The 26733-nt window shown below is 35.4% G+C and overlaps 1 protein-coding gene across 2 annotated transcripts in view; it reads left to right on the top strand.

Annotated features, from left to right (window-relative positions):
• Positions 1–26733, top strand: part of Trpm7 (transient receptor potential cation channel subfamily M member 7) — an 82147-nt gene that overhangs the window by 31648 nt on the left and 23766 nt on the right. For both annotated transcript variants that reach the window (XM_052183512.1, XM_052183511.1), the window contains exons 9-23: positions 842–965; positions 4066–4138; positions 7378–7478; positions 9491–9625; positions 11437–11490; positions 13624–13764; positions 14666–14800; positions 15818–16098; positions 17757–17985; positions 18898–19053; positions 19132–19275; positions 21072–21200; positions 22927–23205; positions 24164–24338; positions 25484–25610. In XM_052183512.1, the coding sequence (XP_052039472.1) occupies positions 842–965; positions 4066–4138; positions 7378–7478; positions 9491–9625; positions 11437–11490; positions 13624–13764; positions 14666–14800; positions 15818–16098; positions 17757–17985; positions 18898–19053; positions 19132–19275; positions 21072–21200; positions 22927–23205; positions 24164–24338; positions 25484–25610 (2283 nt within the window). The remainder of the gene's footprint in view (positions 1–841; positions 966–4065; positions 4139–7377; positions 7479–9490; positions 9626–11436; positions 11491–13623; positions 13765–14665; positions 14801–15817; positions 16099–17756; positions 17986–18897; positions 19054–19131; positions 19276–21071; positions 21201–22926; positions 23206–24163; positions 24339–25483; positions 25611–26733) is intronic.

The raw sequence follows: 26733 nt of genomic DNA, 5'->3' as shown, positions 1-26733 counted from the left end.
TTTATTCAAAAGATTATTTGAAGCAATAATCAAAAGGTTATTTTGATCAAAACATACCTTTGACATGATAGTTTAATTTCACATAATGGTTCCTACAAGTAAGCACTTGTATAAAGTATTTGTTATAGGGTTATTTGTGCAAGATAAAGACATAGAACATCTACTAAAAGAGGCCTAAATAAGTCATGGCATGTCTATACAGTGGGGTGATTGCCGCTGAGGAACAGTGGAGCCCATGTGTTAGATTACTTTACTCCATTGTGGCAGCACACACACAAACTGGCACAGTGCAGGGTATTGTAGCTCTTATGCAAGGACGACACGCAAAGTTGTGAAGCATTCCTTACTTTTAAGAAGAGTTAAGAAAATTACTAAAGATTAAGAAGAATTAAGAAAATTGCTTACATTACTAAAGATCTCAGAGCATCATACAAGCTAACAGTGATTGTTGAAAAGAGCTGAAGTGTAGAAGGCAAAAAGAGACCAGGAAAGGAGATTCTGATCATGAACTGCTGCATTGTGATACTCTGAGGCATGTAAAGTGTCCATGTTTGAGACACCTTGGAAAATTATTTTATAAGCCATAGTATAGAATTACCCTGTAGATCTGAATACTAATACTACATAACATGCTTTGTTTAAAACATTCACGAAATAATTCAAAGTGAAAACACTCGATATTCTTCTTACGCCACAGATTTAATAATAGGTATCTCAAGAAATTACTATTTAATATTAATATAGAATCTCTAGAAGCCTTGCTTGGGTCTACCTTTATTTCATTTTCATTCTACAGAGAAGATGAAATGAATGAAGTAAGTTGATTTTCTTCTTCTACCAGGAATCTTCCTGATGCAGCAGAGACTGATATTATATCAACTATCAAAAAAACATTTAACTTTGGCCAGAGTGAAGCAGTTCATTTATTTCAAACAGTGATGGAGTGTATGAAAAAAAAAGAGCTTGTGAGTAGATTTCAGCAGTATAAGTCTCTTATTTATTCTAATTTATACATTATTTCACCTTTGTGTTTTAAGTTTTTAAATCTGTTCTGTCATTTCCTTATTCATTGGTCTTAAACTGAGTGATGACATAGAAATGCTAATTTTCATATGATATTAAGACTGTTCTTTTAAAGGAAGTTTTATAACTGAGTCTAAGCTGACTATGCCTAGTATTTAAGAAGAATGCAGAAAAACAAGCAGCATGGCTCAGTGACCACTGGTCCTTGCCATCAAATCTGATGACCTGAGTTTGATCCTTGAAACTCAACCGGTGTAAGGAGAGAACCAACTCTTACAAATTGCTCTTTGACTTGTTTGTGGATGCTGTGTGCAAATCTCTCTTTGTCTCTGTCGGGGGGGGGGGGGGGGGCCGGGGATGAACAGGGGCATTATAGTTGCTAGTGACTTCTTTTTTTTTTTAATTTTTTTTATTTGATATAATTTATTTACATTTCAAATTATTTCCCCTTTTCTAGCCCCCCCACTCCCCGAAAGTCCCATAAGCCCCCTTCTCTTCCCCTGTCCTCCCACCCACCCCTTCCCACTTCCCCGTTTTGGTTTTGCCGAATACTGTTTCACTGAGTCTTTCCAGAACCAGGGGCCACTCCTCCTTTCTTCTTGTACTTCATTTGATGTGTGGATTATGTTTTGGGTATTCCAGTTTTCTAGGTTAATAACCACTTATTAGTGAGTGCATACCATGATTCACCTTTTGAGTCTGGGTTACCTCACTTAGTATGATGTTCTCTAGCTCCATCCATTTGCCTAAGAATTTCATGAATTCATTGTTTCTAATGGCTGAATAGTACTCCATTGTGTAGCTATACCACATTTTTTGCATCCACTCTTCTATTGAGGGATACCTGGGTTCTTTCCAGCATCTGGCAATTATAAATAGGGCTGCTATGAACATAGTAGAGCATGTATCCTTATTACATGGTGGGGAATCCTCTGGGTATATGCCCAGGAGTGGAATAGCAGGATCTTCTGGAAGTGAGGTGCCCAGTTTTCGGAGGAACCGCCAGACTGATTTCCAGAGTGGTTGTACCAATTTGCAACCCCACCAGCAGTGGAGGAGTGTTCCTCTTTCACCACACCCTCTCCAACACCTGCTGTCTCCTGAATTTTTAGTCTTAGCCATTCTGACTGGTGTAAGATGAAATCTTAGGGTTGTTTTGATTTGCATTGCCCTAATGACTAATGAAGTTGAGCATTTTTTAAGATGCTTCTCCACCATCCGAAGTTCTTCAGGTGAGAATTCTTTGTTTAACTCTGTACCCCATTTTTTAATAGGGTTGTTCGGTTTTCTGGAGTCTAACTTCTTGAGTTCTTTATATATATTGGATATTAGCCCTCTATCTGATGTAGGATTGGTGAAGATCTTTTCCCAATTTGTTGGTTGCCGATTTGTCCTCTTGATGGTGTCCTTTGCCTTACAGAAACTTTGTAATTTTATGAGGTCCTATTTGTCAATTCTTGATCTTAGAGCTTAGTGACTTCTAATAAAATGTCTGGGAAAGTATTTTACGACTACAGGATTAAAAGTTGGTGCTGCTTAATTTTATACATGTAGACATAGGCTTGTATTTTCAAGAGATAAAATGTCCGGCTCTGTTAGTACATAGAAAAATGGATTTGTTGTCATTTCTTGGCCTTTGGGCCTTGATGAGGTGTTGATTTGCCTTGTTTTGATTTTCATTGCAAGCTTTGTATTCCATGAAATGAAGCTCCTTGAACTTTATACTAGTGTAGTCATCATCTTTTACTTTCTGTAAAGTACCCAGGTAAAAGCTTCCTAAACAGTTTTATATTTCATTTGATTTATGCTCCTCACCTGAGAACACATGTGCTGCAAGGAATAGTGGTGCATACCTATGATCTAGGACCTAGAGGCTAAGGCTGAGGGCAGAGGCCGAGCCAGAACAACTTAAGAACTTTTTTAAAACAAAAAAAAGGCAGGAGTAATGCATTAATCACTGGAATAAGTGTTCACTCTGTAAAAGGAACAGCAGGATTTGCTCTGATAGTACACTCTTGCCTCTACCCACAAATTGCTTATGTCAGTTAATAGATATAAGTAAGATAGGGTAAAAAGAAGTGAACATGGTATGAAACAAACAAGCCACATGCCTTTAGTTAGTCTAGACACAGGAAGCACAGGACAGACAGGACTACTTAGGGAAACCCAGCCTCAACAAAACAGAACATAGAAGGAAAAAGAAAATACTGGTTTTGGATAAGTCTGCTAATGTGATGAAAGTAATTAAGTCATAATTTTGTTTTGTTTTTAGGGTTGTACTGATATTAGATCACTTAGGTCTATAGATTTAGAGATCTGTATAGTTATAGAGATATGTAAGTGACTACAAAAATCTTTTTGTTTAAAAAAACATTTTGTGTGTATGGTTGTGTGGGCCTCATGCAAGGAGGTTACTTGGTGGAGTCAGTTCTTTCCTTCCTCCTTTAATGGCTTCTGGTGACTGAACTTGGGTGTCAGGTTTGTGTGGTGTCTTAGTTACTTTTCTGTTGCTGTGAAAAGGTACCATGACCAAGGCAACTTAATAAAGGAGCATTTAATGGGCTCTCATAGTTTCAGAGGTGAGTTTATGATCATCTTAGTAGGGACCATGGTAACAGGCATGGAGCTGTAGCAGTGCTGAGAGCTTATGTGTTGAGACAACTACAATGTAGGGAAGCCAACTTCTGGAATGAATGCTTTTGAAACCTAGAAGCCCCACGCCCAGTAATAAACCTTCTCCAATAAGGCACTATCTTCTGATCCTTTGACCACCCCCACCACCATTGGTAGAACTGATCTCCAACAGTTCTACCAATAGGGGGAGGTCAAAGCATTTAATCATGTGAGCTTGCAGAGGCCATTCTCATTAAAATTGTAATATATGGCAAACACTTTTACCCACTTAGCCATCTTGCTAGATCTATAAATATCTGTCTCTATACAAATCTACATATGAACATTTCTCTTTATATTGTTTGAAATTATTTTTTGTTATTTATTTTAGCTTTAAAAATAAAGATATATTAATATATTTTTAAATAGATAACTGTTTTCCACATTGGATCAGAGGACCATCAAGATATAGATGTGGCCATACTTACTGCACTGCTAAAAGGTAAGGGTTTTTGATTTTGTTATGAAACAGGTTCTGTATATAGCCCCAGCTGTCCTGGACCTCACATAGATCCTCCTGCATCTACCTATGTGCTGAGATTAAGGTATGAGCCACAATCCTCAACTAAAAAGGTAAGATTCTAAAAATATGTTATCTTTAGAGTATGTCCTATCTATATAAAATAGGACTTATTTATGTCAAGGCCAGAGAAGTTGATTTGTTTTTGTTTTTGTTTTTGTTTTTGGGATTTGGTTTTTTCGAGACAGGGTTTTTCTGTATAGCCTGTATAGCCTTGGCTGTCCTGGAACTCACTCTGTAGACCAGGCTGGCCTTGAACTCAGAAATCCGCCTGCCTTTGCGTCCCAGAATGCTGGGATTAAAGGCATGCACCCAGCTGAGAAGTTGATTTTTAAATTGTTTTTCTTTATGAAACACACAGGTTAATTTTTAAGTTGACAACAAATTAATTATGTAGTTTTGTGTCTTGTAGATTTAACTTGTTGGATGGATAGGATGCATGGATGGATAGATTCATTCATTCATTCATATGTTTTTTACATATACACATACATGAAATGGGATATATTTCAAAAAATGACTTTAAAGGTATACTTAAAGTATTTAGTTGATAGATATAAAAGAGATCATTTAAATATACTAATTTCTTTTGAAGAAAATATGAACTAATGTGGTATTTCCAAATATTGCAGATACCCACTGGTTTTAAAAAATGTCATGGTGATAAGTATTTTCAAAAATGAGAAATGAAAATTCTGCCTTATTGGGAAACCACATGTTTGGAGATAGGGTAGGAACAAAGGTCTTATTATTCATTAAAGTGTCCCAAATACTAGACTATAATAAATTACCACTATGGGGTTTTGTTGTTTTTAATTTTTTTTTTTTTTTTTTTTTTTGGATTTGGTTTTATTGAGACTGTGTTTCTCTGTGTAACCCTGGCTGTCCTGGAACTCACTCTGTAGACCAGGCTGGCCTCGAACTCAAAAATCCGCCTGCCTCTGCCTCCCAGAGTGCTGGGATTACAGGCATGCGCCGCCACCACCAACCGGCCTACCACTATGTTTTTAAACATAATATAATTAAATATAAATCATCTTGGATCAAGAGATGCCTAAGTGCTCTGAAATCATAGATATCGTAAGAAAGGGAATGACATAAATATCATGACTTAAGATAATAATAGAACACTATCTGTACTGGTTGCCATAGGTATTCTGTGTGCTAGTCCCTGTACGAAAGTGGATCATATCCTTATTTTATTCTTCCAGTGGTTCTACATGGCCTGTTTCCTTTGCCTTTTCTTCATCTTACAAAGGAAGAACCTAAGGAATCAAATGATAAAGTCAAGGAATTTTAAAATCACCTATATTGGCCCATTGAGATGGCTTAGTGGATCAGACCACTTACATGAGCCTACAACACTAGTTCTGTCCATGGAATCCATAGTGGAAGGAGAGAATCAATTCATGAAAGTTGCCTTCAGAGTTACATGATTGCTGTGTTGTGCACACACCTAGACACATACACACACACAAACAAAATAATTTAAAGGCTATAACTTAAAGAAAAATGAATATCTTATGGAAAATTAATATGAAATTTGAAGAAGAATCCAAACACTTAAGATAGTGGACTTATATTGTTATTATATAAAAATAGAAATGAGACATTCTGTGTCCAATAAATGTAGCTCTCAATTCTTATCAAAGAAGTTTGTTTTTATGTAAGGTAGGAACCTTTACACAAAGCTACAGCTGCTTAAAATGTAGAGAATAACAGTGGAATACCCAATCCCAATTGCTACATTTACAACTTAACCTGTAAACCTAAGACTGGGAACATTTTGAAAGAGAGGAGAGGAAGGCTGTTAAGAGCCAGAGGACTAGGAAGTCAGCTGTGATACTGTATCTTCCAGATAAGACAGTTTTACCACAGGAAATATCAATAATATTGCTATCTAAACAAGATGTAAACAGTGCCACACCATTGATAGTTAGTGAATTTTACAAGCCCTACCCCTGGATGAAGAGTACAGACAGTTAACCACTGCTGAGACATGGAGGCTCAGTCTTCACCAGGAAGAAGTGCCACAGTTGGTTATGTAATGCTGGGTTCATCCCTAGACATGAACTTTACTTGTTAAGAAATAATAAAGTAGAAATGAATTGTAAATAAGTGCTACTACCTCCCTTCTGAAACAGAAAATTGCAGATCTTCTGCCTTAGTAAATGGAGCAAGTGTCCTGAAGCATGCTTTGGATGTGTCAGAAACCTTAAAGTGATATTCTTATATCCAGTAAATAACCAAATATGGACTAAAATATACTTGGAAACTTTCAGAGTAACCTAAACATTTGTGTACCGAAATGTTAAACTATTTCATGTTTAAAAGAATACATACAAAATGAAGTTAAGTATTTTTTAAAGAAAGCTATGTATAATAAATAGTCTCACATGGGAGCTTATGGGAACTAAACTTATGTTTTTAATCATATTTGCTCTGAAGATTTAACCTGGCTATAAACTCATGATAGTCCACCTCAGGCAGCCTCCCCAGAGCAAGGAAGGATTACAGCTGTTACATATCATGGTCATCTATTACCCCATCTCTCTCTCTCTCTCTTCCCTCCACTCCCTCTCTCCCCCCTCTCCCTTTCTCTCCCCGCCCCCCTCTCCCTTTCTCTCCCCGCCTCCCTCTCCCTCTCTCTGTCTCTCTGTCTGTGAGTGTATGTATGAGTGTGTGTGTGTGTGTGTGAGTGTATGTGTGAGTGTGTGTGTGTGTGTATGTGTGAGTGTGTGAGTCAATGTATCAAACAAGGTCTGAATAGTCTACTACTCAAGCCTGGTAGAAGGGTACAGTGTCTGTGATGGAAGCAAATCATCTTTGCTTTCTCAGTTTCTACATTCTGATTTTCTTTTCAACTGAGGCAATTTTTTTTCTTTCTTTCTGGGCTTTTTTTTTTTTTTTTTTTTTTGAAACAGGGTTAACTTACTCTGTAGTGCAAACTGGCCTCAAACTCAAGAGATCAACCTACTGAGTGCTGGGATTAAAGGTGTGCACCATCTCTGGCTAGGCAATATGATTTTTATGCTTAAATACAGATTTTTAGCAGTAACGCCCCATGACGGTGTATAGATATGTATAAATTAAAGGGTTCTAGGGGAAGTTTGTAAGTTGATGGAGATATACTTACCAACTGTTTTTCTTTATTCAATTAGGTACTAATGCTTCTGCATTTGACCAGCTTGTCCTTACACTGGCATGGGACAGAGTTGATATTGCCAAAAATCATGTATTTGTTTATGGACAACAGTGGCTGGTAGGTAGATAATCTAAATACACAAAGTTTATTTAATGCAGTTAAGCACAGTGGACCCTTAATATTAGCCACAGGTTTTATATCCATGGATTTAACTTTAACTAACTACAAAATGAGAACTCTGTAGTCAAGCCTACTGAAAATGTACAAATGTTTCCCTCTTTATTCCATAACCAGTGGCTTTAACATCTGTGCCTATTTAAGTGTCTTGAGTAATCTAGAGATAGGATATTTTTGTTACCACACCATTTGTTAAAAGTTGAGCATTGGGGGGCTGGAGAGATGGCTCAGTGGTTAAGAGCACCGACTGCTCTTCCAGAGGTCTGGAGTTCAAATCCCAGCAACTACATGGTGGCTCACAACTATCCATGATAAGGTCTGACGCCCTCTTCTGGAGTGTCTAAAGACAGCAACAGTGTACTTGGATATAATAAATAAATAAATCTAAAAAAAAAAAAATACAAAAAAAAAAAAAAAGTTGAGCATTGGGTCCCCACCACAAAAAGGAGTGATTATAATAAGTATTTATAAGGACTGTGTTTCCACTCATATTTTACCTTCTTCTTATCCAAGTATAAATGTAAGTCATACTTCCTTAACAACTTGGGGGTTTTTTTGTTTGTTTTGTTTTTCGAGATAGGGTTTCTCTTTATAGCCCTGGCTGTCCTGGAACTCACTCTGTAGACCAGGCTGACCTCGAACTCAGAAAGCTGACTGCCTCTGCCTCCTAAGTGCTGGGACTAAAGGCGTGCGCCACCACTGCCAGGCTTGTTTTTTTAATAAGATATGAATATCTGTAAAAATTCAGCAGTTGAAAAAGTCTTGGAACTTTTGTTTTGTGTACAGAATTCACTATAACTTGCCATGGTGTTAGTGCAGTTCCTATGTAATTCCTGTGTATTTACTATTTAGTGATGATTTATCTTTCTGCTTCTAAAATATTTGTGAGTTCAAGAGTAATTTTTAATTGTGTCCTATCCCTCGCCCCTCCTCCACACACATACTATGTTCACTGCCTATAAGTTTCTGTTATATGTCTAAATCCCTAGGGAGACAGGGTAAATGTGTAATGTATCAAAGATCAAAGTAAAAATAACATAGGTTAGAATGTAAATATTATAAGTAAGAATAAATAATAGTTTGCATGTGATGAGAGAAAATAATCATATAAAATAGGAATAATATCCACAATAAGTTATAGGCTATTAGTTTGTAGAAAAATTCATTCTTTAAAGTTTGTTCTTTTTTTTTTCTTTTTTGAGTATAACATCAAAATATTTTTCTTGTCAGAGAACTGAATAGCGAAAAAAATTTTTTTAAGAAAAGCATGCTTCTGTCTTAATTTCATCATGTGTAGCTAATATATGTGGTTACTAGGTAAATATAAATGTACATTAGAGTCCATACCCTCCTCTAGGTAAGAAAAATTAAAGTGAATTGGAGATAGTGATATAAGATACTATAGGGAAATTGTGTAGCTGTATGGCAAACCTCTGGGGACAGAATCAGAATATTTAAAATAGTGATTTCCAAAATAATTTTTTGCTACAAAGAGGGTTTTTTTTTTTTTAAAGTATGTCAAGTATAATAGTTTAGTTTGTCTAGTTTGTGGGAAACCCTGAGTTCCATACCTAGCATGACATAAACTGGGTATGTTGACACACTTTTGTAATTCTAGCACTAGAGATGGAGGCAGGAAGCAGGGACATTTACCCTCTGAGCCATCCTGGCTCTGTTTCTTAGTTTAATTGATGGTGGACTTTGTAGCTCCTTTCTGCCATGCCTATATGACAGTTGTCTGTAAGATAGAACATCTGTGTTGTGTTATTCAGGGAGTGCTGTGAAAGGTAGGCCTTTTTCTCCAGACTCTAATTACTGCAGGTCACTATTTGCATCTTTACAATGTTTTTCCCAAATTATTTGAGAATATATAGGTATAAATCGTGAGGACTTGTATTTAAGTGATTGATAGTTGGAGGATGTGAAATCTCTTTGTTAATTTGATACTCTAGGTTGGGTCCTTGGAACAAGCTATGCTTGATGCTCTCGTAATGGATAGAGTTTCATTTGTAAAACTTCTTATTGAAAACGGAGTAAGCATGCATAAATTCCTTACCATTCCCAGACTGGAAGAACTTTATAACACTGTAAGTCTGATACTTCCTTGTTCACTGTTTTATTGCCTTTTAAATGCCATTTTTAACTAAAATGCATATGCCTATTAATAAAGTTTTCATTGTCTTACCTGTTATCAGAATAACCTATTCTGATAATGGTTATTGTGTGACAGTCTGAAGCCATCATCCTGTTTTAGAGGCCCTTCTCTATTAACATAGTCATACAATAAAAGTGATGTTGACTTAATAACTCATCTTTGCTTTCCCTTTATACCTTTTAAATGAATAGGACTGACTTCTTACAGGATTCTTTATTTTGTTGTTGTTGGGTTTTTTCACTCTCATTTATTGGGAAATGTACACTATATTTTTATTCTTGTTTCCTTTCAAAGATTTTATTTATTTTATGTATGTGAGCACAATGTCGTTGTCCTCAGACACACTAGAAGAAAGCATCAGACCCAATTACAGATGGTTGTGAGCCACCATGTGGTTGCTTGGAATTGAACTCAGGACCTCTGGAAGAGCAGTTGGTGCTCTTTTCTTTTTTTTTTTTTTTTAAACAATTCATTTATTTTATTTATATGAATATACTGTCAGTCTCTTCAGACACACCAGAATAGTGCATTGGATCCCATTACAGATGGTTGTGAACCAACATGTGGTTGATGGGAATTGAACTCAGACCTCTTGAAGAACAGTCAGAGCTCTTAACTGCTGAGCCATCTTTCCAGCGATTTCTTCTTGTTTCTTAAATTCAGTATTGTTGAACTTCTGGTATTTCTTTTGGTGTGCTGTTTTCACTCTTCTTTAAATATTTAATATTTCATATTCATATTCATTGCATATTTCATGTCAGTATAGTGTGGTAAATACTTCATGGTTTTCTTTAGAGCCAGTGTAAATTTAATTGAGCTCTGCTCTGAAGAATACTAAACAAAGCCAAGGTTTGTAATTTCTAAAAACTGTATACTAATTTATCAATTTTTACTGCATTTTTATTCCTGGTGTCTTTCTAGTTCTACTTTGTCATTTCTGATTGACTTTATTACCACTGTTAAGCATTTTAATTTTCTTATTTATATCTTTTTGAAAATCTTTTGTATCTGTATCATATTGCTTGATTGAAATAAGATACTTTGATTATTTTAAAATTCTGAGACATGGCTTGCCTACAACTCTATCTGTATAAGGCCAGGAAAAGTGCTGAGATGAAAGGCCTGTGTCACTATGCTGGATGAATGGTAGCCACATATATGCCCTACCTATTTTCCTCACTCCATCTTTTTATTCAGTACCTCAACCTCAGATACTGTGTGTTTTCAGTATATTTTCTCTTATTTTCTAAACACATGAGCTTTTTAGAAAAGCATTGATTACTTGATTATACTGGCCTGCCTTTTTCTATCTAGCCTTTATTTATTGAAATTTTATTCTGTGCTTAAAGCAGTTCACATATTCTACTGCTTCCAAGAAACCTACTAGACTAGTTAAGAAAAATTACATCTTCCCCTGTGGGTTAACATTTTCTTTTAAAAAGGATTATATTCTTATTTTGGATATATTTGTTAATATTATCTAGTATAATCACTCTGATCCTTATATGTGTCCTGTTTCTTATTAACTGATGTAAAAATTAAAAGGATTGCTCACTGTTGATAATGGAGTTTTATCTCTGAAATATAAATCAAATATAAAACAATAAAAACAAAAATTGATCCTTTTAGCAAAGAAGTCTTTAGGGTTTGTTCAAGAGGTTCTTTTTAAGTCCCATAATTAACAAAAAGGGAGATTGTTATTTTGGATTAAATCTAATAGTTCCCTCGTGTTTTTCCCTAAAGAAACAGGGTCCAACCAATCCAATGTTGTTCCATCTCATTCGCGATGTCAAGCAGGTAAGAGACTGTCTTTGTATAGTAAAACCTTGCCTTTTAGTCCTTTTGTACTTTATTTTTGCTTCCAAAGCACCTAAGTACATTTTAAAGGTGGCCATAGAAACAACAGCTTTTTGTACAAGGTAAAATAAGAACCTTCTTTGTTATAAGAGCTTTGGAGCTGGAGAGGTGATGGCTCAGGTGAAAGAGAAAACCCAGATTCTATTTCCAGCACCCACTGAGAGCTAATGTTTGTTACTCTAGTTTCCCAGCATCTGGTGCCCTCTTCTGGCTTCTGGGTCCCAAGCACAAATGGTCCACAGACACGTGCACGTGAAATAACCGTACACATAAATTAAACAAAGGTGTATGGTTTTAAAAAGCTTATTAAATTATTAGTTTCCTAAGCTTCTAGTCATATCTGATATAGTATGATACATTTTATGATGTAATTGGTCCAGAAAAGGAAGATCGGTGAATGAATATATTATCTTCTTTCTCTTACCAGAAATATCTTCTTAGACAATTGTTTAACTGTAAAGGAGAGTGAGTGATGCACTAAAGTATTGATCCTCGGTGCTGAAGAAAGGCTGAAATGTGCTGCCCTTCCTTAGCGTTATTACAGTGGCGGCTGCAGTACTTGAATAGATAAATGCAGCATGACACCTCTTTTATCCTCCTGGTGTACTGTGAATTAGTCATTCTAACCATTTCTTAACCAATTTTAGAGTCTTTTACATTACTGGTGTCAAATACAGCTTTTTTTTCTTTTTGTTTGTGAGATCCACCTGCTTGATTCCCAAGTCCCAAGGCAGTAATTCAAATATTTGAAGATTTCTAAAACCAAAATACTTTGTCTTTTTTTATTTTGATTTAAGACAAGGTCTTACTCTCTAGTTCTGGCTATCCTGGAAATCGTAGCAGTCTTACCCACTTCTGCCTCCTGAGTGCTGGAGTTAAAGGTGTATGCCACTTTGCCTGGCTTAAAGTACTTTCAAAAATACATTTTGTAAAAACTTTTATGTTCTACTGTGAGTATGCTATTAATAAGCCCACCTCTACCCTCCCCCCCTTTTTGAGACTGTTTCTTTATGTAGACCTGGCTGTCCTGGATCTCACTATGTAGACGAGGATGGCCTTGAAATCACAGAAATCTGCCTGCTTTTGCCTTATGATTGATTGCTAAGATTCAAGGGGTATGCCACCGCCACCTGGTAATAAACCAAGCTTAATAAAATTTTCATTTTTGTGGCTTTTGATTTTTTTGTAATACAGAACAAACTTAAACTTAAGAAGTGGGTAGTTTATGCTTTAGAGAGTTGAAAGTTATGAATTTAAACATTTAAAAAGCAATGTTTAGAAGAATAATATTGATGTGAAGGCAGGATTAGTTATTAATAAATAGCATTCATCTGGTAGATTTTAATATTTAATGAAAAATTTAAAATTCTATAGTGTGTATATTTTATAATCTCATAAATGGCTTGTATTCTAAAAGTTAATTTGTAAGTTAATTTATTGTTCTAGAAAAATAAAATTGCAAGTGATAGTTAAATCCTGGATAAGGATATAAAAATTTGTCTGATATGCAGTATAGCTAAAAGAATGTCTGTTTTAAAAGACATTTGTGAATATTTCTGGGCTAGTCTTGAAACATAATACATTTTTATAGAAAATGCAGTTTGTGAGATATTTATCTTTAATAGTTTATAGCCTCTGTGTGTGGAATCTTGTAAGGTAACCATACCTAAGACCTCAAAAATGTCATCTCGTCATGAATCTTCTTCTTTCTCTCTCCCTCCCCCACTCTTTATGTATATGAGCACCCTATAGCTGTCTTCCGTCATACCAGAAGAAGGCATCTGATCCCATTACAGATGGTTGTGAGCCACCATGTGGTTGCTGGAAATTGAACTCAGGAATTCTAGAAGAGCAGTCAGTGCTCTTAACCACTGAGCCATCTCTCCAGCCCCCTTCTTATCTCATATAAGGAAAGAGAAACAGCCATTCACTTCTTTTGCAAAGATAACTGTTTGCAACATCACTTTTTATAGGAAATAAATATTTCCTAATTTGGCAGATTATATCTATTCCAGGGCATGGCAAAGTAATAGCGAATAATAGTATTCTGTCTATTTAATATTTTGTTTCCAGGGCAATCTTCCCCCAGGTTACAAGATCACTTTAATTGATATAGGACTTGTGATTGAATATCTCATGGGAGGAACCTACAGATGCACATACACACGAAAACGTTTTCGATTAATATATAATAGTCTTGGTGGAAATAACCGGGTATGTATAATTTTTTTGGTGGTTAAATGTTAAGAATTAGTTAAAGGAGCCGAGTTTGATAGGGCATGCCTATAATCTTAGCATTTGAGAGGCAGAAGAATGGCTGAATTTGAGGCCAGATGGGTTTACATAGTGAGTTGCATACAGGTTAGCCAGAGCTGCTGGTAAAACCCTTTCTCAAAACAAAATAAAATTAAGGGCATAGAAGTAGTTCCAAGGTAAATGATTCCCTAGTTTGTATTAGTTAGTCTTTAAGTTAGATGCCCAGCATCAACTGGTCTTCAGAGTGAGTTCCAGGACAGCCAAGGCTACACAGAGAGATCCTGTCTCCAAAAAAAAAAAAACCCAGAAACAGATAAAGCAAAAAGAATAGTGACACTAATATTGTCTTCAAATGTGAGATTTTAGGAGGACCCCTGAGTTCAATGCTAGCCTACAAAACTTAGGCCAGCCAGGTCTGCATAAACTGTCACGCACACACACAAAAACCTGATCTTTAAATTAATTAAAAATATTTTGGATTGTAACATGTAATTCCAGTTCCTTGGGTGGCTCAGCTAGGTCAGTCAATTGAGAATGTCAGTTTAATTACAATCAGGCTTGGCAACATAGAGAGAGCCATCACAGACAGAAGGGAAAACTATAGCTAGAGACTAGATAAGAGTAGTCACCACAGTACAGATGTAATCATCTGCCTTTGGTGGCAGAAGCAAGGTCAAGGCCAGCTTGGGCTACAAGTGAGACAGTACTTCAAAAGAAAAAAAAAATGGTAGTCAAATCCTAAAGCAGTTATTTTTATACATTAGCAAATATTTGCAAATATCATGAATTACCCTAGAATTTTTCATAACATTTCAGCATATTTTAACTTTTAAAAAAATAATAAGCTCTCATTTTTCAGAGGTCAGGTCGAAATACCTCCAGCAGCACCCCTCAGTTGCGAAAGAGTCATGAGACTTTTGGCAATAGAGCTGATAAAAAGGAAAAAATGAGACACAATCATTTCATTAAAACAGCCCAACCCTACAGACCAAAGGTATGTTTGTTTATTCTGTAAAGAAAACAGGTTTATTCTGCTTATTAAAGATGGAAATATTATCTTTTCTAAAGTTTTCTTTTGCTTTTTACTTATTAGTATTACTATGTGGAAACTTTGATTTAATGAAAATTTTTTTGTTTGTTTTGTTTTGTTTGTTTTATGAGACAAGGTTTCTTGGTGAAGCCCTGGCTGTCCTGGAACTCAATCTGTAGAACAGGCTGACCAAGAACTCAAAAGGTCTGCCTGCTTCCCCCCTCCAAAAAAAGAAAAAGAAAAAAATGGTTTCTGTTACTACACCTAGCTTGAGAATTACCTTTTGGTTTAGGATATTTTTATATCTTTAATGCTTGCTTCATTTTTCCATAAAGAAATATAATTGTCATGAATTAATGATTCTATCAATGTCAATATGGTCCAATTTTTGTTTTGTTTTGTTACTTTGTTTTTTCGAGACAGGGTTTCTCTGTGTATCCCTGGCTGTCCTGGAACTCACTCTGAAGACCAGGCTGGCCTTGAAGTCAAAAAATCCTCCTGCTTCTGCCTCCCAAGTGTTGGGATTAAAGGCGTGCGCCACCTCTGCCCAGCTCAGTGTTGTCCAGTTTTAGCCATGATAATAACCAAATTCAAAATTTTTTGACTAGTTTTATTCTGTATAAAAAACAAAATCTAAACTTCAAATTTTCATTTGATCAGATACTAGTTTAGAAATTATGGCTATAACTCAACATTTTTGTTGAAAAGGCATCTTGTAAAATAAATGATAAATTATAATAAAAAGTAATGTTTTTGAAATTTGCTTTATCCTGCATTATGAAATTAATAGAGGCTATTTTTATTAAAAAGTTTATTAATTTAGTTGTCATAAGACCTTGTTATTGCTGTCGCTACTGGTTTACAATGCTGGAGGTGCTATCAAAGCCTCTTTACGTAATGAGCAGCCTATCTCCCACAATTAATGTCCCCAGCCCTTATATTGCCCTACTGTGAGTCTTACAGTATTTATTTCCTTTGAAGATGGATGCATCTATGGAAGAAGGAAAGAAGAAAAGAACCAAAGATGAAATTGTAGATATAGATGATCCAGAAACCAAGCGCTTTCCTTATCCTCTTAATGAATTATTAATTTGGGCTTGCCTTATGAAGAGACAGGCCATGGCCCGCTTTTTATGGCAGCATGGTGAAGAATCAATGGCTAAAGCATTAGTTGCCTGTAAAATCTATCGTTCAATGGCTTATGAGGCAAAGCAGAGTGACCTGGTAGATGATACTTCAGAGGAACTGAAGCAGTATTCCAAGTAAGTGACATTTAACATGATACAGTGTTTGCCTGCATGTTGTTGTGTAATGTCCTTAACAGGGATGGGTGTAGGGATCAGTGGGGGTATAGAGTTTATTGGTGTAACTAAGACATATTGTTTAGTTGCATTAGGTAATTTTAAAAATTGTAAAGAAACTGTTTTGCTGTTTGATATATTAAACATTTCAGAAAGCAGTAAATAAATAGAAGTTAAATGTAGTAGCAAAGTAGCAATTACGTTAAGAATTCTGTTTGTAATATAAAAGAATGTTTTTGAGGTATGTTTTTGAGTAATAAACTGATTTTAAGCTAGGAGGACATTCTGAACAATGCAATCACAAATAACAAAGAGTAAAATATTTCACAAGCTTTGTAATTTGCTTAGGGAGACATAGTATTCATCTTAATCTGGAAAGGTATTTTTTGGAAGTTTTATTTAGCTCTTCCTTTCTCTTAGCTCTTAGTAAGCCAAATTTGGAAGAGATTAACAGTTGTTGCTGAAAACAGCACTGATAAGGATTCAATTTCTGCTTGATGAGAATTTACAGTTTATTTTTCATGAGTAAGTTAGTCCCTAGATATATTGTTCTTGTTTCCATATTTAAAATACAATGTAAAATGACTAGAAAGATGCTAAAGCACTGGCTGTTTTTCCAGAGGATCTGGGTTCAATTCCCAGCACTCACATGGCAGCTTACAACTGTCTGTAAATTTCAGTTCCAGGGCTACTGACAGTCTCACACAGACATACACGGAGGCAAAATACCAGTGAACATAAAATAAATTTTTTAAAAATAAATGTTAAAGAATAATGTAGAGATACTTTGAACAGAATATTGTATCACTGTTAACTTTGTTTTCCTGTAAAAACATATGGTTTTATTTATAAGACCAGGAGAAAGTGCTCTGAATTCACCTACTAATGTTTATACTTGGTGTAATTGTAATGTATTTTAGTATATTATGATTTCCATGTAGATACAAATATCTGTTAAAGTTACCATAATTCTAGTGCTTCACAGTTCTATAAGTGTGTGTGAATATATTAAAAACAATAAAATTGGGCTGGAAAGATGGCTCAGTATATAAGAGCACTTACTGCACTTGTAAAAAACTTGGTCAATTCTTAGCACCCAAACAATGACTAAAAAAAAAATCCCTGTACCTACAAAGGATCTGATGCTTTCTTCTGACCTTTGTGGGCTCTTATAATGCATATACCTACTATCAGGTATACATATAACCATAACAATGTAAAAGTAAATATTAAACAGCAAAATTATAGCATGATTTAATTTGTAATATTTATGCATATTGGTATTTATATCATTGTACCTCTTGTGTGCTTGACACCAAGGAGGCCAGAAGAGGGTATCATATCTCTTGGGACAGATGTACTGGCTATTGTGAGGCACTATGTGGTTGCTGGGAATCATACCCAGGAGACCTGGAAGAGCAGCTAGTGCTCTTAACTACTAAGCCATCTCTCCTCTGATTTTTAATTACATTTTACTTATTCTATTGTTTGGGGAGGGTAGTAGAGTTTCTATCTAACATGCTTATAAAGATGCCTAATTCTCAGCAAAAACCAAAACAACTCTACAATTTCTTTATCTGTTTACAGTTTAGGGGTTTTTGTTTTTGTTTGTTTTTTAGTGATTTTGGCCAACTCGCAGTTGAATTACTGGAACAGTCCTTCAGACAAGATGAAACGATGGCTATGAAATTACTCACTTATGAACTGAAAAACTGGAGTAATTCAACCTGCCTCAAGTTAGCAGTTTCTTCAAGACTTAGACCTTTTGTAGCTCACACTTGTACACAGATGTTGTTATCAGATATGTGGATGGGACGGCTGAATATGAGAAAAAATTCCTGGTATAAGGTATATTTTTAAAAAGTATTTAATGAGATACAAAGTATAAACAAATTAGCATATACATATGTAATAAAATGATTTACAAGGGTAATGGATAGAAATTAGAAGACGAGGAAATGTGTGATTGACATTTCATCCCAAGTAGGATAATGTATACTTTTTTCAACCTCTTGAGAAACTATCGAATATTTTGTAATTTGTGTATGATTATTGCTCTTCTGAGCTAAAAGTATGAAGACAGTAAATTAGGAATGTTGACATTTATTCTTTAGCCCTGTAAAGTTATGTGTTTTTAAAAGGACTTCTAATTTCTAAAATTCCAGACATATCATCAACTAATTTACTGTATTACTTTTATTTAGTACTGAATAAATGTATCCATGTGCCTAGTATATAGTATATCAATGTATGCAGGATTTTATGTTAAAAATTTGGGTAAAATGGCAAGCCCTTTCAGTTTTGTCATTGTGAGACAATACTATTTTAAATAATTCCTTTTTACTTAGAGTACAAAATTAGAGGGCAGAGATTTTGTGGTATGTAAAGTTTAGAAATGAACTTTTGGTTTATAGCTATTTGATGAGTCTTTATACTATAGCATGACTCAAGTAAAATAACACCTTCATAATGCTTGAGTTTTGTCTAAATTAAAAATATTTTTAACAAATTATTAAAATAACAAATTTTATTCAAATGACAAGTCTGTGCTGATTATTAAATTCATGCTGTCACTATCATAATCATATAGTAATTTAAGGAAAAAAATGTATCTTTAGTTTTCCCAACAGTTGTAGGGAAAAATTCATAAAATGCATAATACATAACTTACTGTTTCATTCTCTATTTATTGATTTACTGTATTTATTTATAAAGGTCTTTGATTTTAATATGCAAACTCTTATGTTTCTGAAATTTTAGGTCATATTAAGCATTTTAGTTCCACCTGCCATATTAATGCTAGAGTATAAAACCAAGGCTGAAATGTCCCATATCCCACAATCTCAGGATGCTCATCAAATGACCATGGAGGACAGTGAAAACAATTTCCACAACATAACAGAAGACATACCCATGGTAAGGATGAAAGACTTCAGAGCATGTATAAATTTGTTATGCACTAAATAAAAACTAAACACCTATTTTTAATTTTAGGAAGTATTTAAAGAAGTAAAGATTTTGGACAGCAGTGATGGAAAGAATGAAATGGAGATACATATTAAATCAAAAAAGCTTCCAATAACACGAAAATTTTATGCCTTTTATCATGCACCAATTGTAAAGTTCTGGTTTAACACAGTATGTTTTTAAATTGTTTTTCATGGTTTGGTTTGATGGTGGTGTTTTATTTGTTATTCAGTTCTGGGAGAGAGCATAGTGGTTTTTTAAAAAAAAAAAAAGTTGCACATAACTTTTAGTCTGGAATCCATATTAATCTTCATTTAATTTAGGTTACTGAAATACATTGCTTAATCAAGGAGCATTATTTTTGCCTTACCTTCATCTGAGCTGCCAGTGTCTAGAATAATCAAATTTTAGTTCTGATTAAAAACTAAAATGCATTAATGTAGAATATGCCTTCTAAAAGGTAACAAATATAAGGCAGGTGTGGTAGCACATGACTCACAGGACTCAGGAGGCAGAGGCAGGTGAGACCTCTAGGAGTTCAAGGACAGCTTGGTCTGTGAGTTTCAGGACAGCCAAAACTACATGTTAGTGAGTCTAGGAAAGTACAAACAAACCGAAACCACAAACAAATAAAAGGTAACATTTAAATTGTCTCTTAAAAATAACATTGTGAGCTGGGCAGCATAGAATAAAACTGTGAGTGGTGGTGCACACCTTTGACCCCAGCTTGGGAGGCAGTCAGGTGGATCTCTGTGAGTTCCAGGACAGCCATGGTTACACAGAGACACCCCATCTCCAAACACCTAAATAAATAGAGTTGTGACTATAGCCCAGTAGTAGAGCTACATGCTTATCATGTGTGAGGAGGGCCTGTAGTACTTGATGGAGGTGGGGAAATCTAAAGTAATGCAGCCAGCCAGCAACATGGCTGTAAAGGTAGATGGAGAGAACGAAATCCAGAGTTGTCCTCTGTCCTCTACAAGTAAAGTGTGTGTACCCTCCGTGAGTATCATATCTACACATCATAATAAAACAAACATGATTCTGAAAGCTCAGCTCAAACCCATACACTTTGTGATTTGTGTTTTAAGGTTGTACAGATAGCACACTAAAGTCTTTAGAAATAAGTCTGCTGCTTTAAAATAGAAGGCAGAGAGTAATCCAGATCACTGTGAAATCCAGCCATTTCTTTAGTCATATGCTCCATTGCTTTCCTGCATTAGCCTTTCTCCTTTTCTGTAGGATTGAAAAAAGCATAAATCCATAGAAGAATGTATCCATATGTTGAAATGTAGTTTTTATTCATTGTTGGGTTGGCTGTCTTGATGGATATATCCTCTAGGGAGGAACATATCTGAAGAAACACTTGAGATTAGTCCCTCCTTTAAAATATGGGCTTTATCTGACATGGTTTTTTGGTTATTTAAAAAAGGGTTTCATATAACCAGGCTGGTCCTGAACTTACTATCTAAGCAATGCTGGTCTTGAACTCTTGATTCTCCTACCTCTACCCTACAAGTGCTGGGAGTAGAAATTTACGACACTTGCATATGGTGACATGTGCCACCATACCTGGCTTGAGAAAATGAATCTTTATTCCTTTTACCAGGAAAACAAATGTTGCATGTTCCTTTTCATCAGTATCAGACAGTTGGCAAGTGGTTATATGTTAGGATGGATATTTAAGAGTTTGCTCCTTTAATCCTTGCTTTCTCACTCACACTCACACTTATTACTTTGGGATTGATTTATTACAGTTCTCAGTCCTAGATGCAGATAATGCAAACCTGTAATCTGCTACCTAAACTCTGCCCCACTAATGCAAATAATGAGTGTTGCCTTTGTTTACATTTTAACTAGCCCACCATAGCTCAAACTAAATTTTGTGTGTGCATTAAATGTCCATAATATATTTTATTTTGTAATTGATTTTATTCATGTAACTTTTGTTTCTTTTTTTTTATTAGTTGGCATACCTAGGATTTCTGATGCTTTATACATTTGTAGTTCTTGTAAAAATGGAACAGTTACCTTCCGTTCAAGAATGGATTGTTATCGCTTATATTTTTACCTATGCTATTGAAAAAGTCCGTGAGGTATGTCTATAGTTTTTTTGGTTTGTTTGTTTTGTTTTTTTTTTAACCAGTAAGTTATGTATGTATGCAGGATTCTTTTACTTTTGTTGTGGGTGTGGGTATGTTACTGTTACTTCAGTGGGTGATACATAGAAGTAGGGAGCATATTTGTTTTTGCTATTCTAAAAAACATGTTTTGTTTTAAATATTTTTGTTTAAGCTGGGCATGGTAGCACACACCTTTAATCTTAGCACTTGGGAAGCAGAGGCAAGTGAGTATTTTGAGTTCAAGACTAGCCTAGTCTTCAGAGCAAGTTTCAGGACAGCTGAGGTTAAACTGTCTCAAGAAAACAAAACAAAGAATGGTTATCAATAAATTGTGTTCTCTTTGCACACTATTACAAATTTAATAATTAGTCTTTGAAAACAAAGATTACTCATTTCACATGATCTGACATTCTTTAGAAATACTAAATATGCATGTAGATAGTCAAGAAATTAAAAGATATTACACTTTAAAATCTTCAATTGTATAGCATCCTTTTTTTTCCTTCTTTTCTTTCTTTTGTTGTTGTTGTTTGTTTGTTTGTTTGTTTTTTGGAGACAGGGTTTCTCTGTGTAGCCCTGGCTGTCCTGGAACTCACATTGTAGACCAGGCTGGCCTTGGAACTCAGAAATCCGCCTGCCTCTGCCTCCCAAGTGCTGGGATTAAAGGCATGCGCCACACCGCCCTGCTTATAGCATCCTAATTTTGAGGAGAAACATTTTTTTTCCTTTTCCTTAAAGAAATGCTTATGGTAATACACATCTGTAATTCCAGCATTGGAAGGCAGTTTAGGATCATCCGCTATACAGTGGAGATTTGAGGCTTGTCTGGGCTTTAAGAAACACTGTTTCAAAAGTAAAAACAAACTATTTATTTGAGTTTATTTGCATGAGTGTTTTTAGCTTGCATGTATGTCTGTGTACCATGTGTGTACCTGTTGCCCACAGAAGCCAGAAAAGGGCATCAGATCTCCTAAATGCATTATGATCTGCCATGTAGGTGCTGGCTGTCAAACTGGGGTTCTCTTTTTGTTTTTTGTTTTTTGTTTTTGTTTATTTTTCCGAGACAGGGTTTCTCTATGTAGTGCTGGCTGTCAGGGAACACACTCTGTAGACCAGGCTGGCCTTGAACTCAGAAATCCGCCTGCCTCTGCCTCCCAAGTGCTGGGATTAAAGGCTTGCGCCACCACCGCCCGGCATTGGGGTTCTCTTGAAGTGTATTCATACAGCTTTTGCATGTATTTTTGAGAATGGTATTAATTGTATCTGCCTTTGGTGGAGAAGGAAATTGCCTGAGAGAGAAAAGCAAAAGTAGGCTTTCTAATTGGGAAGCATTCTGATTTTGTAGCTGTAAATATATTTCTCAAATAATAAATTTTTAAAAAATTACTCAGGGATAATAAATATTTTTAATAAGTTAGATATATACAAATATTTAAATTATTTAATTACTTTGTGCAAATAAGGCATCTTTGGAATGTGTGTTCAGATATTGTTTTAACTTGAAATAAAACCTTTCAAAATGTACTGTTTTCTTATCAAATGAAATCTCAGATACTTTGAAAGAAATTATTGAAAAATTATTTTGAAAATTTTGAACAAATTGCTTTGAAAAATTATTCTGTGAAGTTATAATCAGCTCCTATATATGATTTAATAGAAAGGATTTGATTCAACCTTTTTTTTCTTCTTAAACCTTTAGGTCTTTATGTCTGAAGCTGGGAAAATCAGCCAGAAGATCAAAGTATGGTTTAGTGACTACTTCAATGTCAGTGACACAATTGCCATAATTTCTTTCTTCATTGGATTTGGACTAAGATTTGGAGCAAAATGGAACTTTATTAATGCATATGATAATCATGTTTTTGTGGCTGGAAGATTAATTTACTGTCTTAATATAATATTTTGGTATGTGCGCTTGCTAGATTTTCTAGCCGTAAATCAACAGGCAGGACCTTATGTAATGATGATTGGAAAAATGGTAAGTTGAAATTTCTACTAATATTCATGAATTGCTTCTTAAAAATCATAAAATACATATTTCCTATAACTTTATCTGGCCTCACCAATTTCTGTTAGTTCATAATTATTTGCCGCATACTCTGAATCTATGATTTCTTAAAGATATTTTATCAGTATGTTTGCTTGTGTGGAGTGTGTGTGGTGCATTCATGTGTGTGAGGGTGCATATGCATACATGCAGTGGACAGAAGTGATGTTGGATGTCTTCTGTCAACTGTCATCTTATTCCTGTAGACAGGGACTCTCACTGACTTGTTTCCTTGCCTTCTCCCCTACCCCTTTACTCTCTTTTGAGCCCTGCGTTTTCTCCTTCTCGTTCTCTTTTTTGCTCCTTCTACCCCCCCCCCCCCTTTTTTAGTTTTGAGTTAATTATAGATTCACATGGAGCTGTAAGAAGTAATAAGAATCCTGGTAGCCTTTCCGAAGGTTATATTTCCATTCTTTCCTTTTAAGCTTTATCTCATATATTCTTGGACTCTTAGCTGTGGTGTACTCACAAAAGCCTTTGCATGGTGGTACATGTCTCTAGTTCAGCTTCTATGAAGTGAGCAAAGTATGGATATATGAGACCAGGTAGAGGAAAGCCTGCATTTCCATTGCTAATTGACAAGCTATAAGAATTGGCATTTATTGGAATTAAGTCTCCAAATTTGCCCTTGTAACTACAGTTTTGGATTTGTCTTTTATTTGCAGGGCATAGGCTGTATTTTGAATTGATACAGTTTATTACAGAGACAATCTTCCTTCATAAGGCTTATGCCATGATGGCATTTTTTTCTGAATGATATTATTAACAATAAATGCAAACTCAAATGTTCTATTTAACTATTACAACATTAGAAACACTCTTTAGGATGAATTTTATAGGAATTAAATTTTCTTGTTTCTTAACACGTCTTTTTCTTTTTTAAAAACAGGTGGCCAATATGTTCTACATTGTAGTGATAATGGCTCTTGTATTACTTAGTTTTGGTGTTCCCAGAAAAGCAATACTTTATCCACATGAAGAACCATCTTGGTCCCTTGCTAAAGATATAGTTTTTCATCCATACTGGATGATTTTTGGTGAAGTTTATGCATATGAAATTGATGGTAAGGATTTATGTTTGCAAAATCATCTTTTGGTTATTTTATAAAGTCAGGATTGCATTCTAAAAATACTGCATATTTTTCAGTCAAACTTACAACCTAAATATCCCTATAATTTGTTAACAGGAAAAAAAAAAAGCAAGGATCAAAGAGAAGTGTCTTGAACATTGTTCAACTATACACATTAGAAGTCTGTTCTAATTATCTTAGACAATGAAGATATTTACTAACTCACATAACAAAAAGTTCAATTTGGTTACAAAGCCACTTCAAGAAATGATGGTAGTGGTAGTGATTGTGATGATGATAACCGCTAATGTGCACACTTTAAAATAATGACTAAGTATTAACTAAGTGTATATAAGAATCACCTCTAGTTCATGATAGTTTCCATCCCTTTCCTACTCACATGAACCTGGTATTCCTTGTAATTGTAGTGGATATGAAAGCTCTTCCCTTCCTTGCTTGTGGTTAGCTAAGTTTCAGCATGAGTAATGAATACCAAGGAATTCAAATCTAGGGATTTAAAAGTACATGTTTATTTTTAGTTACGTGTCTGTTCATATGTCTGTGTGGATTTGTACACCTAAGTGCAGCTGCTTGTGGAACCCAGAAAGAAGCACAGGATCCTCCTATAGCTGGAGTGACATGGTGATTCAAAGCTACCTAACGTGTGCTGAAATAAATTCAGTGTCTCACTTTTAACCATTTAGCCATCTCTGCACACCCCAAATTTAGTAATTTTCTATTAAATTGCATTTTAGTCCTCTTTGTGGATATAAAAAAGTCTGTAACTTCATAGGTTTACTAAGACTCTGTCATGTACATTTTAGGTTCAGACTTTTTTTTTTACATTTCCCCAATATCTAGTGATTTTGTCTACCTTTACCTCAGTCTAACCCCACCCACCAGTGATCTAAATTATAATACTGGTGCTTGTGTGCAGTGCAGTGCAGTGGTGAGGCAAAAAGCCCCATAGCCCTGAGTGTCTGTCGGAGGCTGTTGGAGCAGTGCTCCAAAAGCTAGCCGCCTCACAAAGATCCTTTCTTTTAAATTTTTAAGCAGATTTCTATGTGCTCAAAATAGTTAAGATTAGAACCTTGTATATTGAGCTAATATATTTAAACTTCTTTTCTCTCTTCCCAAAGTGTGCGCAAATGACTCCACTCTCCCGACAATCTGTGGTCCTGGAACTTGGCTGACTCCATTTCTTCAAGCAGTCTACCTCTTTGTACAGTATATCATTATGGTTAATCTTCTTATTGCATTTTTCAAGTAAGAACTGTATTACTTAATATATTTGATACATTTCTCATTTTGAATAGATTGACTTTCTCATTTTAAAATCTCAATTTTAATGGAATATTATATTATCTTTGAAAAATTACAAATAAGACATGATTTTTTAAGATAAAAGGAATTTTAAATGATGGGTTTTATTATTTTCAACATAAAAGCTGTGTATTGACTAAGAATATGCTCCATATGTAGCAGATGTGTAGTTTGGTCTCCATGTGGGTCCTGAACAACTGGAGCGGGGACTATCCCTAAATCTGTTGCCTGTCTGTGGGATATGTTCTGGCCGGGTTGCCTTATCTGGCCTCAGTGGGAGAGGATGCTCCTAGCCTCTTGATGTATCAAGGTTTCAGGGGGGCGGGGGGGGGGGTGAATACCCAGGGAAGCTCCTACCCACTCAGCGGAGAAGGGGAGGGGGTATGGGAAGGATTATCTAAGGAGGTGATTAGGAGGGGGCAGTGAGCATGATATAAAGTGAATAAGTAAAAAATAATTTAAAAAACAAACTAATCCATGTGCATGCCGATGTTAAATGAAGGAAGGAGGTAAATGTTGGGTGTCTGTTGCTCATTCTCCACCTTTTATTTATTTTTAAATTACTTTTTTTTTTTTATTTGGTTTTTTTTTATTTGGTTTTTTCAAGACAGGGTTTCTCTGTGTAGCCTTGGCTGTCCTGGAACTTACTCTGTAGACCAGGCTGGCCTCCAACTCAGAAATCCCTCCGCCTCTGTCTCCCGGAGTGCTGGGATTACAGGCGTGCACCCCCACTGCCTGGCTTTAAAATTACTTTTTATTTTCTGTGTATAGGTGTTTTTTGCCTGCTTGCTTGTTTGTTCTACATTGGTACAATATCCATGATGGCCAGAAAGGAGTGTCAGATCCTGCGAAACTAGAGTTTTTTTTTTTTTTTTAAGTTTTATCTATTATTATATCTAAGTATACTGTAGCTGTCTTCAGATGCTATTACAGATGGTTGTGAGCCACCATGTGGTTGCTGGTATTTGAACTCAGAACCTCTGGAAGAGTACTCAGTGCTTTTAACCACTGAGCCGTCTCTCCAGTCCCCCTTCCCCCCCATTGCATATATTTGTAATTACTTTTT

The sequence above is a fragment of the Apodemus sylvaticus genome, chromosome 5 (genome assembly GCF_947179515.1).
Source record: "Apodemus sylvaticus chromosome 5, mApoSyl1.1, whole genome shotgun sequence".
Classification (NCBI taxonomy): Eukaryota; Metazoa; Chordata; class Mammalia; order Rodentia; family Muridae; genus Apodemus; species Apodemus sylvaticus.
This window is presented reverse-complemented; position numbering and strand designations above follow the sequence as displayed.